Source organism: Trachurus japonicus, chromosome 3 (genome assembly GCF_045865225.1).
Source record: "Trachurus japonicus isolate A0001 chromosome 3, Traja_1.0".
Taxonomy (NCBI): Eukaryota; Metazoa; Chordata; class Actinopteri; order Carangiformes; family Carangidae; genus Trachurus; species Trachurus japonicus.
The window spans coordinates 20,861,887-20,876,021 of NC_140909.1; the positions used below are offsets into that span (position 1 = coordinate 20,861,887).

Genomic DNA, 14,135 nt, shown 5'->3' on the forward strand with positions numbered 1-14,135 from the left:
CTGTGCCTAGCATCTTGCTCCCGTGAATCAGATCAAAAAACACACAGCGTAATTCCACGTGACGGGGAGTCTAGCGCCCTCATCTCGTTTTATCTCAATTAAAGTATCTTCAGTGTAGCGCGGAGACCTGCGGGTCATGTTCCGTTACGTGGACTCTTGGCGTGGTTGTTATCCCGTCACCTTGGGGCAGAGGGGTTGTTTAAAAATATAAATCTTTCCCCAGGGGGGGCACGCAGCATGATACAGGGCAGGAGGCTAGGGCGCCCCCTGCTGGGGAAGTGGCACTTATGCAGCTCTGTTGTGTCAGTGATTGGCCTCTGCACGCTCCCAGCTGACAGCAGTCCGAGGGAGGCTCCCCCGGCCTGCCAGCTCCACTCAATCAGAAAGCCTCGGCTGCTCCTCTTTACTGTACAAGCACCGAGTCCCACTCTGCTCTGCCTTCTCGTTTACTGCTCAACACCCTACAACATCTTCACTCTGACCATCACTGCCCTCTTTTTGCCCTGTTAAAATATTCTAGTGCTGGTCCTACTTAGGTAGTGGATCAGAATAGTTTGCTTTTCTCCTTATCTTTGCCATGGACTTTCTTTTTTTTTAATCAGTGGAGATGGTCTGATTGCCCATTCTCCACCCCCCCCCTTTCTTCCTTTATGAATACTGATATCAGGAGAGGATGCTGGGTGCCTCTTTCTGTCTCGTTCTGTTTTTTCATCTTTACATCTCTCTGTGTCTCGTTTCCTCTCCTCCTTATTTATCCCCTCCAAACAAACACTTATGCCGCCCTCCTCTCCCCAAACCTCTCTCTCTCCCTCCCCTCATAATTCTTTGGGCTTGTCCTTGAGGTTGGTGCAGGGTGGTGGTGGTGGTGAGGGGTGGGTGTGGGTGTGGTGGTGGTGGTGGTGATATGAGGCTGCAAAAACAGCACTCCACCCCCTGTCTCAGGAACCAGAACACAGGCACAGCTGGAGCTCTCTAGAAAAACTCCTCAAAGTAATGATAGTCCACTGGTACCTTTAAGTTCTGAGTTCACATACACATGTCTTGCATACATGCACATGGTCTTCACGTACACACACACACACGCACACACACACACACACACACACACACACACACACACACACACACACACACACAAGCAGACAGTAGAAGACAAATTGTCAAATTCTAAGACTGTGAGAATAAGAATATATTGAAATAAGCCTCCATGCGTGGAATATTACCTCAAAATCTTTCTGAAATGTATCTCGATAACACAACATAATGGCTCAAGGGAAATAATAACGCTGACAAGAGAACAGTTTTACTCTTTTTGGATGTGAGTGTGTTGTGGAGCATGATCTCTCCTGGAAGATGCACAGTGGGGTCCAAATGGAAAACTGCTCTCAAACCTTCTGTATGATTCACTTTCAAAACAAGGCAAGCGCCTCATGCTGTACTCACATCATGTCAGTTTTACCTCGAAACTAGCATGACCTGCTACTTGGAAAACGGTCGTCAACACAAACATGTCTTCTAGTTCTGAGAATTGAGCTCTAATGTTCCTATCATGGCTCAGACAATAGTAGGGTTTATTTAACTAAACACTGTGTCTGGTCTCTGCTTTTCTAATTTGTGTGCACTGGCATATTTGACTGATTAATTACTAATTATATTACATTACAGTGCTTGCTAAATCTTATGAAAAGTGAATTTGCATTAAATCAGTACTATAGTACGTGTGCAATAGGAAATAAGTTGTATTGTACATTTATCATGTACAATTGGACTTAATGCCCCGAAACAATTTATGTTATTTATTATCATGTTTTATTTTTCTCTCTGTGCCTTGTTTATCTAGTATCGAAATCAGTTTCTTTTGGCAAACCAAGCCAAATAAGATTTGTGTAGCAAAATATGAAGACATACTTGAATACCCTATTTTTTTTTCTCATTTCCACCGTTGCGTAACACGTTGGTCAGCAAGACTGTCCTAAAAACTGTTTGGAAGCTTAGACAAATTAATTCTGTGTTCAGATGTGCGTTTAGTGCGTAAGATTGTTCATGATTATGCTCCTCCCATAGTCGCAAACCTTTCACAAACAAGTTACATAACTCGCAAAGCACAATGCACAAATAAAAGTCTTCTGTATCTGTAAATCAGGATCCATATTTGTGCTCATAATTTACAACTCATATATCATCATTTGTAGGATCCATGGGAATATGTAGAAAGTAACAAATACACAAGTTTTATTTATTTTTTACTAAAAAATTGAATGTGTCTGTTCGGCTATGCGTGCAATGTTGGCCTATTTGTAGTTGTGATGTTGGATTTTGAATTTTACTGTTCCCCACTTGCCCTGAGATTGCAGATGGAAATTAGCTACTCATTAAATCTGGTACAGTGATCCTTTTTTCTCTTTTTTCTCTTTTGCGGTGTATTTGCATGTATATGAACTTAAAGAATGCTGTAACTCTCTGTAAAAAAATGGAAACAATGTAAATGTCAAAGAATCTTGGAGGAACCAAGAGGTCGTTTGTTCTGCCTAGGCTACTTGTTTAGATTTGGGAAAAGCTTATTACCATGATCAGCACTTTTGCTTTGGGAGTTCAGGAGTAGCTTTGTCCGCCATTTGTCCGTTTTTGTTTGCTGAGGGAAGAGCTGTGTTTTATTCTTGGCATCATGACTGGAACAAGGATATGACTTGAGGCTATGGCATCTCTGCAATTTGAAAATGGCGTAGTCCTTGTGGCTTCATTAGACCTTGACTCTTGATGTGCAGTTGAGAAGATTTCAGCTGCGTTTACTGTTAGTCTGCAGGGATGAAGCACCTGTACATCTGAGATCATGGTTGTCTCACAGAAAAGGTAAGCTGCTTGATCCAGGTGAGCGAAAGTACTAGCCCCAGGTGGAGCTCCGGTTTCTTAGGGTGTTGGGTTATTGTGTGTTTGTGGGCAGAGCTTAAAGCAGAGTGAAAGTTATGTCAAAAGCTCTTCTATAATGATCACACGGTGAAAGCTATAATAGATATAAACTAGCATGGATGGCTCGTTCAGGACCTTTTTCCATGTTCACTGCCAGCTACTTTTCAGGGGAACCCTTGTTGCTATGGATACCAGTCATTTCTATACTAAATAAATATTCAAGTTACCAGGCCTCAATGCAGATTTTACCTCTCAATGGGATTGTGTTGGAGATGATGGGCAGGCAGCTACTGCATGAGAAGCTATTGTGGTATTTAACATTACAAGTACCAGACTAGTAGCCTACCTGGTGACTAAGAACTATCAGAAACAGGTGATTTTAGGTTTATTGAATCTGATTGATTGATCTGATGTGGGCAATAAGAGATGCCCGAACACAACCTCTATCCGCTTAAAGACACATAGCTTAAATACAATTTTAAGAGACATAATTTACTTTATAGTTTGTCATTTGGTTGCATATTACAGAGATGTACCCACGGGTTGCTAGTGGTGGCATGGTACGCTAGGCTAACTGTTGCTTACAACGCCTACATGTAACTTTACCACAATCTTATACAACTTTGTTGTCTATTGGCCAATATCCAAAGTATTTTTTTATTTTTCCATAATATTGAATAATTGAATTCAGTTCTCCAGCGTTTATATAAGGATGAATTAGATTAAAAGCATCTTACTTGTGGCCTAAGGATAGTTTACATACAGGACAGAAGCAACAAAACTTTGTTATGAAATAGTTTGGCGAAGAAATTGATCTTACGTTTCGATTTCACAACAGATATGGATTCATGAAGCAGCATATTAATATGTTAACATTCACAAAAAGGAATTGTGGGTCAAACTGGAGATGTTACAGCCTTTGATGCATGTCATTCTTGTTATCTTTTCTTTCTCTCCAGTATGAATTACACTACATATTAAAGCTGTCCACTTCATTAGTCTGTTTCTTGCTGTGTTAAAGGCTTTTTTTTCTAGGTGAATGTTAATGATTTGTATCATTACAAGCTGAGAAACATGTTTTTGCTCACAGAAATGTGTCCCTCTCTGGCTAATTCTCTTAAACTTTCTCTGAAATATTAATGTCTATGAAAGATCTTATTTTTGAAGGAAGCAGAGGCCTATTAGTGTTTTTCTCTGACCTTGTGACATTGCCACTTGTATTGCCACTGTAATTATAAGGCTAACAGGGCTTCCTCCATCTATTTCAAAGCTCGAGCTGGTGAGGAGTATATGTATTGTTCCGCTGATTTAAATAATTGGTGTGGTTTACTTAAAAGGGTGCCAGAGAGAAAATTATGTTAATGGAATAATTTAAAAGGAAGTTGGAAACAGATAGTAACCCTACCAAAGTCTGTCCGCCTCTCTTTTGTTATGACTTCAGATGAGTTTTGCTCCAAGGAAACTAAATTATCCTTCTCCTACGAAAAGAGATGGTCAATGTCGTTTACACACTTGAAGGAGCTTAGCTAGTAAAGCCACTCTGGAATTTGCACTAAGACTGTGAAACAAATTAACTTTCTGTGTGATGAGTCCTATTTCTGCGAGTTAATTGCACACACTAATCCAGACAGTTGAATGTGTGTGAAAATGTAAAAGTGGAGGTACTGAATGGATGTTGTGTTCTCCTGGTGGTGTGTCTTTACAAGGTTTTTGGTTGTGTGTGTGTGTGTTTGTTTGTTTGTGTTGCTCTCAGAAACAATTACTTCCTACCTGCTTAGCTGTTGTTTTTCTTGAAAAGGCAAATGGTGAGAGCAAAAGCGGTGATGATAAAACAGCCACTTCCAACGTTATTATCCCTTGAGTAGAGCAAAAGTGAGAACAGAAGTTGTGTTACAAAAATCCCAGATGGTAAAGGAAGAAGATCGCTGTTGTGAATACGACAGAGTCAGGAAGATGGATGAGGAATCAGGACTTAATACTGAGACGCAAAAGTACTAACCTGGTATGTGAGAAGGAGGTGTTGAATTGATGATAATGAGTGTGAGTGTGTGTGTGTGTGTGTGTGTGTGTGTGTGTGTGTGTGTGTGTCCTTCACAGCTAAGAAGTTTGGAGTCACAGAGGTCCCCATGGAGGCTGTAACATTCATCTCTCACGCCACACAGTCACGACTTCGCACCGTGGTAGAAAAAGTTTCAACTATCGCGCAGCACCGACTGGACTCCTGTAAGGTAGGAAGAGTGCACACACACTCAAACATACCCCTACATCCCCACATATTAGGGATAGTAATTTTTAGGCTAATTTGACTGGCTGACTGCCGATATTGCCACCATTAGTCAGCAGAGTCTACCAAGCAGCACTGGTTTCCCTCACGGTTTGGAAACAGAGGTGAAGTAGAGGAGCACTTCCAATACACTGAGCTTCCCCTCCATTTCAGCAAACAAACCTATTTCACGTTCATGCTGCAAACATTCAGGTTAACATTCAGTTGAATCTGTTGCAAAAAGATTCACCTGGATTTACGGGGCAGTTCCAAATGAATAACGAAGGAACTGAAATGCTCATGTGATCAGGCCTTTGACCTTGAACTCACAGCAGCTGATCAGCATCCAGAGGCCAACTCTCACCCAAAGTGACCGATCTTGCAGGTCAAGTTTGAATCAGGCTGAATTTGATGCACAGCAACAATCCAGGGTCAGTTAAGCAGCAGTAAAAATGTCTCAATCTAAAAAAAAAAAGGGAAGCAAAATCTATTGTGATTGCAGCACCATACTATGGGATACGCTGTGAGGGTTGCATTGAAAAATGAAACAAATTATATAAAATAAAAAATTGAAAAACTTAAATTTGTTTTGTTTTTTTTAAATCATAGAAAAAGATAAACTTTCATATATATGTTTTCATATATAAACACCGTCACCATCAGTTAAACCACTTGTGATTCATGCTCCTCAAAATCCTGGAAAACAATCCCAGAGAGAGCCAACATGCTCATTTACCGTACATGCAGTATTCATACATAGGTCAGAAGAAATAGCATGTTGTTATGAAGTACTGTTGAGAACAATGATTAATAACAGTACCAGTATGAACAGATTCAGTGAAACCCTAATGACAAACATCCTGAGCATGCAGCCAGTGCTGCGTCATTTATTTGAGTGCCATCAGGGAACACTAAAGCTGCCACTGAAGTTACAAGAGCACTGACATTATTTGTGCCTTGTACTTTGGCATGAAGCAAACCAGATGATGTCAAAGTTTAGTCATGAATCTGTCATTGTATAAAATGTGTGGCCTGAACCTCGGCAGTTGTTTACATATTCGGACAGATATTTATGTAAGAAAATACACAGTATACATCAGATTTAAAAACAGGGACGATATTGAATAAGTTGAGATGGAGAAGAAACTTTATTGGGACAATGAAGGTCACACACAGAAACATAGAAACTCGATTATGGACACACTTGAATGCTCCCAACATCCAGACACAGACACTTAACAGTGGTATGAAACACGACTGTCTCACCTACACATAAACAAAAAATGTACATAAATACATAAAAGTTACTGAGAAATTGTATTTACCCTGAAGTTGATAAACAGGTGAGCTCAGACTATTTCAATCAGTCAGTCAAAACTTGAGGTATGAAAGAATTTCTGAGTCGTGTCTCAGCCTACCTGCGCGCTTTTCTCATTATTGGTGGCTTTATCTGTGCTAGCTCTTGAATGTAACTATATAACCGCATTTAATTGGTGTACATTAAAGCGCAAACCCCATCGCAACTACAAGCCTAAATCTTGGCGTTGTTGGGAGAACTGGGGGAAAACTTTGAAAATGTGTTTTTCCTGACGCCAAGGAGGGAGGATGAGGAGCAGGGAGGAAGAGCATGGCTACAGTTGTCCCCATCTTGTTTTGCGCGTCTCCTTCTTTCCATTCGTTCTTTTCCTTTTTTGTGGTTTTGTAAATGAGGTGTGTGTGAGAGAGGCATGAAGCTCTGTGAAGTCACTCTGTTGACATCAGCGAAAAAAAAGAGAGAGAAAAAAAAAGAAAGAGAAAAGACCAAAAGATGAAGCGGCCTTAAAGAGCGACCGGGCTTCGGCAGCGGCGGCAGGAGCTACGGCAAGAGTGCAGGCTCAGCGCTGCAACAAAGAGGAGGGAGACTGGATGAGAGAGAGAGAGAAAGAGGGGGGTTGGAGGGGTGCTGGCGATGAGCCTCCTCTGATGTGTCTTTGTGCTCTGTGCCACCCGGTTTCTCTCATCCACTCATGGAAACACACACACACACAGAGCTGACACACACACACACACACCCAGAGAAGGAAGAGAGTGATATAGAAACCAAGTGCAAGAGAACAGAGCTGCACATGCACAGGAGATGTACAGACGTACGCACACAAACATGTGAAATAAGTTAATAAATTAACTTTTGATGACCTACAAAAGTTGTTTTTACACTTCGTTCCTTTTCCCAAGTGGGATTTGATGCTCTAATGCAAAGAGACGCCTCGTCTGTAAATAGAAAAAGTTGGTGTGTTAGACTGATGCTGCTTCTCTTCAACTGTATCCAAAAGTTTGGATTCTTTGTTTAACCAGATGTGCAGTTAATAATGGCCGTATTTCTTATGCCATGTTGGGCAGGGCATGCTGGAGTTATTTATTGTGATCTGTGATAGTAATCACAGATTTTAATCGAGGGCGTCTTCCACTCTGTTTTTGAGGGTTTGTTTTTAACATTGTGTTGTTTATCAGCCCAGCCCAAAGTAAGAGCTCTGCATTACATGTGTTCATCGTAATTACAAGCAAAGCATGGCAATCAATTCAGTCTAATCTTGATGAGTTTAATTGATTATGAATCAGAAAAATGGATTTGAATTTTTCCAGTATTCAAGTCATTAAATATTGCAAACCTCAAGTAATATTATAATATAGACTGATTCATGCATCGTCCCATCAAGCACATTAATTATGATAGAAATCTCATAAAACTTTTTCAGCAGTTTTCTCTCCATCTGTCTGGTTTTCTCTCCCTCTCTGTCATTACTGTACATCTCCTCTTGCAGCAGTGGCGGCTCTGTACATCATGAAAACGTACTTAACATTCAGTGATGACAGTGCTGTAGCAATTAGTCCATCAGTCTATTAGTTAATCAACAGAAAATATATTTGCCACACTTGTAAAAAAGATGAATTACAGAAGTCATGTTTCAAGGAAAAGGGCTAAGAAACAAAAGTTTTTGCTGATTTGCTGCTTTTCTCAGTTTTACATCATTACGGATGAAAATATCACCGTGGTAATGAATGTTGGTCATATGGGGAATTTGTTATTCTGTCATTTTGACATTGATAAACTGTTTTGCTTTTCTTTCTTTTTTTTCCCACACTTCTCTGAAACCCACTAGAGTTCATGTGATTTATTAAATCAAATAATTCACAGATTAATCCGTAATGAAAATAATAATAATTTGCTTTACTTGGCTGTGGAAGAGCAGTCTTGTGAGACGTGAATATACATCTAGTATTCAATACTACTGTTCATTTGCTAATGTAATGATTAAAAATATTTACTGTTTTAAACTAAAAAGCCACACACATATTATTACTGTGACATTCTCAGTTTTCAGCCATTGATGTTTGATAAATATCTATTATGTTCTGTTCTTATCCTCCTTTGTACAAACTGGGTTCTACTTTGTTAACAATATGTGATGCAATTTTTCTTTCACTTCTGACTGAGCGTCTAGACGGACTGAGGGCTGTATTGAAGCCACTGAATGGGACTCTGAACTCCTTTCAGCTGTTACCGTTGCATTGATGTTCTCTCTATCTGCCTGTCAGGACGATGAGTGCTACGAGCAGTCTGCAGACGTTCGCTCTCAGCTCCGCTTCTTCGAGCAGCTGGAGAGAATCGAGAAGCAGAGGAAGGACGAGCAAGAGAGAGAGATCCTGTTGAAAGCCGCTAAAGTAAGTTATTGTCACATCGGCATCCTTCTTTGTGTGTGTGTATGTGTGTGTGTGTGTGTGAGAGAGAGTTGTTATGTCCCCATGCAACAGTGTGGGCTTGTGTATTGGTGTGTGCATGTTGCTCCTGCGTAGGCCCTGACAGATGAATTAGAGTGTGACACCAGTGGATGAAGTGACCTCCCTGTGTCCTCCCAGGCTCCTGGCCCCAGGGCTCCTCTGTCCTGGCTCTTCCTCCCCGGACACAGTGAGGAGGAGGAGGGGGACCCCGCACACTATGCTACCCCCATGCACCCGCTACACACACACACACACACACACAGCCCCATGTACAACCTACAAAACATCCCTCTTTCACAGGCCTTGACAGCTCAGGTGAAACAGAGCATCCGTTTTAAAAAGAGCACAGATTTGTCAGAGTGTCAGAGAAGGCAGCGTGTGATTCCTCTGTCCATCTATCTACCAGTGTATATAGCTTTTACAACATTGTTCTAAATTAAATCATTAAATGATTCAATTATTGCAGTTTCCAAAAGAGATTGGTTTAGAATAAACAACACGAGTAATTGTGATCATAAACAGTTGTTTTGTTTATTACAGAAACTCAGAAGAAAAAGGTTGGTATCTTAGCGTCATTGTTTCATGTACAGGTTGTGTTTAGAAACAGCACTAACGCTTTAGCAACAAGGCAGTTGCAAAAAATACATTTAAAGTTGCCAATAGCATGTGATGGGAATGGCATCATCATGTTGTTAGTTGAACTTGCGTGGATGCTTTGTTGGGTTTGGCAGTGCAGTATGCACTGTCACTTCAAACGCAGTCTTAATTACATGCAGTGCTTTTCATGGCATCCTGAATGATGGTGAAAGTTATTTATCAACTTGTAATTAGTTGGGAAATGAGAGAAATGTAATTGCCGGTCATCATTTCAACCATTACCAGCTGTAACACCCACCGCTTAGTCAGAAAATTATTTAAAACATCTGCAACCCCCATTTTGACCCTGACCCAATCTGATATTAATCTACAGTCCTCATAATTGATGGTGATTTCTTTTGCTTGGCTCCTTTCCCAAGCCTTTTTCTGTAGGTAGTTATTTACAATTTGAGCTAAAAAAAAATAGTGCTCAAATGTAAGTCACATGAAATAATATGGACTCTAGAGAGAGTGTAGTCTGTACTCTGCCTGGAAAATACTATAAATTGATAGATTTATCATTGTTGTACAAAGCTCATAAGAACTTAACACAATAAAATAAACAGTACATAAATATAATATATTATAATATAATATCTGTACAAACCCTCCAAGGTGGTATTAATACTAGTTATAACATATAGAGTCCTTTAGCATTGTTACCTGTCCACAACTCTGATCTCAGTCCTGTGCGTGTAGAGACATTTGTTTATCAGTAAAAAGAGGTCTTCAAATTTGGAAAGATCACCACAGACCGAAAAAAAAAAAAAAAAAAAAAGCGAGAGAATCTTTTGTAAATGAAAATGCCCCACGGTGCAACATTAGCAGAAAGCTAGGTTAATTTAATTAATTTTGAATGGAGCCAATGTCCCACAGTAAAGATTCTCATTGCAGCACACCTCAGCGTCTTAATTGCATTATTACGCTCCGGTCCTGCCATGCAGGATATTAGAAAATCCTCTGGTTGATGAACACTGGCCAACAGACCTCATGACCTGTCTGTTTTTTCAGTCAGGAGAAGCTAGATATTCTCGCTGTTGGTTGTGGGAAAAAAAGACATTGCCTCAGCAGGAAATGACACCGTAAAGTGTGTTAATAAAAAAGGAATAGTTCAGCTGTTAGATCCTCTCCCTGAGTTTTCACTTGTACATGGTTGAACAGTGTAATAATCTTTATTTTTTTTCTTTACTGTGAAGAGCTCTCGTTATTATAACAGGATTAACGGAGAAGTTTAGCAAATTTAGCCAAGTTCTTGTAGGGAGAGCTAAGCCTTGGGCTATTTGGGCTGCATGAGGATAGTTTGACTTCACCTCAGAGCCGTATCTGTGGCTTTTTGGCTCTTTTTGCCATGGTGTTTCAGTTCAAGGAGAAGTTTGGAGAGCAAATTTTTGCCTGTTGATATTAACAAACTGCCCGACAACATGCCAGTAATGTCTCTACAATTTAACTGCATGCTGAACCATTTTTGCACTGGCGCATGTATGTTGACCTGTTTGTGGATCTAATCCTTGTCAGTATCACAGGCCAATTTAAATGAACACTTAATAATGATGTAATCGTGAGTGTATTATTCTTACTCCCACTGCCAAATCCTAAACGTCATATTTTGGCATTTATTCTTTTAAAACAGCCCCACAAAAAAAAAACAAAGGACCTTTTTATTTGCACTCTTCATTTTCGACCAATGTTCAACCACCATGGAGGTAGGAATCCATCACTGAATACATTATATGCCTGAGAACTCTGTACTGTTATGCAGCCAGGAGACATATTGCATAAATGGCGCTTCTCATTTTTTCTTGACATATGACACCACTGCTCTGGTGTAAAAGCAGAAAGGAGTAAAGCTTGACATTGATGATCAGCTCTTTCATGGTTATTCATTTTGTTCATATCCACTTTAAGTCATTTGTGAAGCAAATGAGAAGAACCATATTTCTAAATGTGTGTGTGATTACTGCAAGAGGAATAACAGGTTTCACCCGGTGGACTCAATATTCAGGAGAATATATTGACAGAATATTCGAGTTGAGTTTACTATTTCCACATACAACCCACAGCTAAATGAAACAAGTACAACCCTCTGGTGCTTTTCAAAAGTCATTCTGGGATATATAAGAAAAGCAAAAGTGGAATAAACTGGTTGAGGTAAAAAAAAAAAAAAAAAAAAATCACAACATGCCATCATAATTCTTGTAGGAAGAGCTGATTGATCATATACTGAATTTGAGGATAGAGGTTTTCAACAAAGCTTGTCACCGTCTCCCACCCAGTTCTCCTCTCCCCTTCTCCCCTCTGTAAGTGGAAAAACCAGGGCAACTGACAGAGGAGATGTAAAGCATGCCAGTGGCACCGCTGCCCTTTGTAAACAGTCCATCTGTACCAACCTCTCCCACTCCTCCGTCCTGCCGCCACCCACCTCTCCGCCCGCCTCTCCTCTCCTCTGCTCGAGCGCCAGCTAATTTGACCTCTTGAATAAGAAACCCACAAAAATAATCCTCTCCACCCCCGTCTCCGCTCTTCCTCCTCCCTTCACAACAATCCCTCCCCTCCTCTATGCCGTCCATTTAAAATATGACTCAAGTCTTGAGGGATGCTCCGGTCCGACCCGAGGGCAAACACATTAGTCGTAGTTGAGATACCGACCAGTACGTGAACCGCCTGATATATATTTAAAGCCAATTAGAAGGATGGCTTCGAAGTGCAGCTCTAAGTGCATGAGATGAGGAGAGGACGGAGAGACAGGGAGGTGGAGGGTTGAGGTGGGAGTGGGGTGTCCTGCTTTGGAGGGAGGCACAGCACCTGATCTTACTGATGTGGTATTAGAAGTAGAAAATCATTTATGATACTCAAATGTATCTGTATGATGAAGAAAACGCAGTCTTAGATTTCAATGCATCATCCATTCACAAATGTTTCACATAAAAAAACCTTTTGAAATGTGTAAGTGAATTAGAAGAAAACTATAATTATATATTAGTACAAAATATATTAGTGAGGGTTTCCTGGACCTGACCTAAAAATAATCCAGCCAAAATACCCTAACCCTACCCCTAACACAGATTATGTGGAAACTCACAGACTAACTTAGTGCATTCAGTTTGTGTGCAGAAACATAATCTGCCTGTGTTGCCTGCAGTGGTCAGCCATACACATTTGGCCGTGTGGTGAAGGATTCCCAGGGACAAGTACATCCACCCAGATCTTGGCTGCTGATTAAAATAGAAGTGCTGTGTTGTTACGCCGGGGACATGCACACACACAGACACACACAGCATTGGATAGCCACACTGGCTCACAGTGACACACACACACACACACACACACTAAGCCACTGCCACTGATACTCACCAACATCCTTTGCCCTGTGCGTATGCGAGTGTGTGCGTGTACGTGTGTGTGTGTGTGTGTGCTGGCTCGTGCAGAATTTTTAATAACCTCTTTTGATTAGAATCCCCCTCCAGCGGCTTATTTAGGGCTGGATTTGGAGCGGGTTTAAAGGCCACTGCCCCCCGGGGGGCGCTCCATTGCACTTCTCTGAATTCAAATACGATGTCCTTGACACCTCTGTATCCTGTTCCCATTTTGCACTATTTTTGCTGCAGCAGCAACAGATGAGTAGCGGGTTGGGGGGGAGATGGGGGTGGGGGGGGGGTAGTAGTGGTGGTGGTGGGATGGGCTCCTTAAACCAGCTGTTAACCTGTGTTTCCCCCTCCCCTTTACTCCACAGAGTCGCTCCAGGCAAGAGGACCCAGAGCAAGCTCGACTGAAACAGAAAGCTAAGGAGGTAAGCTGCTGCGGAGATCATTACCCTTGACATTTCCCCGACTCCAGTGTATTAATTTTTCATGCCTCACTACATATGTAATGCCATTTAAAGTCTGACTTAAAAAAGTTTGAGGAATTATTCGAGCCGATTGATGCCCGTGTGTAGAAAATTATTTTCTGTGCGCCACAGAGACTCTGCGTTTCCTCCACCCCCTTCTTTTTTCTTTTCTGTGTCAATTTCAGCCGCTTCATCTCACACCAGTTTGGATTTTGACTAACTGTTGTTCATTTAGCTCTGTCTTATCTGGTAGCTGCCAGGGGGAAGCGTGTACTGAGTTAATGGCAGTGGCCTTTTTATTTTCTCATCTCAGTCACTTTTGGCTCTTCGATGTCTCATCTTAGAAGCACATTTGTTTTAATTTAGTGGCAACAAAAACATGTAATCCCTCAATCCCCCTGTGGTTAAAAAAAAGAGAAGAATATTTTTCTATATTTTTCTTGTCTGCTTGTAAATGAGTCCAATTGCAGAAATACGTTTTGCTCATCTGTATGGTGAATGACAGTTTTAAACATACCAGTTCATGCTCCACATTAACTTTCACTAATATAAAGTACAAAAGCATAAAAAGAGTTACTGCCTCGGCCGAGTAACAGGCCGAGGCACAACATGCAGCGTTGCAAACTGGGGAAGTGTTTCAACTCAGTTCTTTTGGTAATGCGGTGCTACATCCCCCTTATTTCAAGAGCAGGTCTTTGTATATAATAAAATTCCCAATGGATCTCAAAAAGTAGACCACTCGTC

At 40.9% G+C, this 14,135-nt stretch overlaps 1 protein-coding gene across 3 annotated transcripts in view; it reads left to right on the forward strand.

Moving 5' to 3' along the window:
• LOC146989924 (transcription initiation factor TFIID subunit 4) overlaps positions 1-14,135 on the forward strand; it is an 80,212-nt gene that overhangs the window by 28,932 nt on the left and 37,145 nt on the right. For all 3 annotated transcript variants that reach the window (XM_085766211.1, XM_085766203.1, XM_085766217.1), the window contains 3 exons: positions 5,005-5,135; positions 8,747-8,872; positions 13,296-13,352. In XM_085766211.1, the coding sequence (XP_085622337.1) occupies positions 5,005-5,135; positions 8,747-8,872; positions 13,296-13,352 (314 nt within the window). The remainder of the gene's footprint in view (positions 1-5,004; positions 5,136-8,746; positions 8,873-13,295; positions 13,353-14,135) is intronic.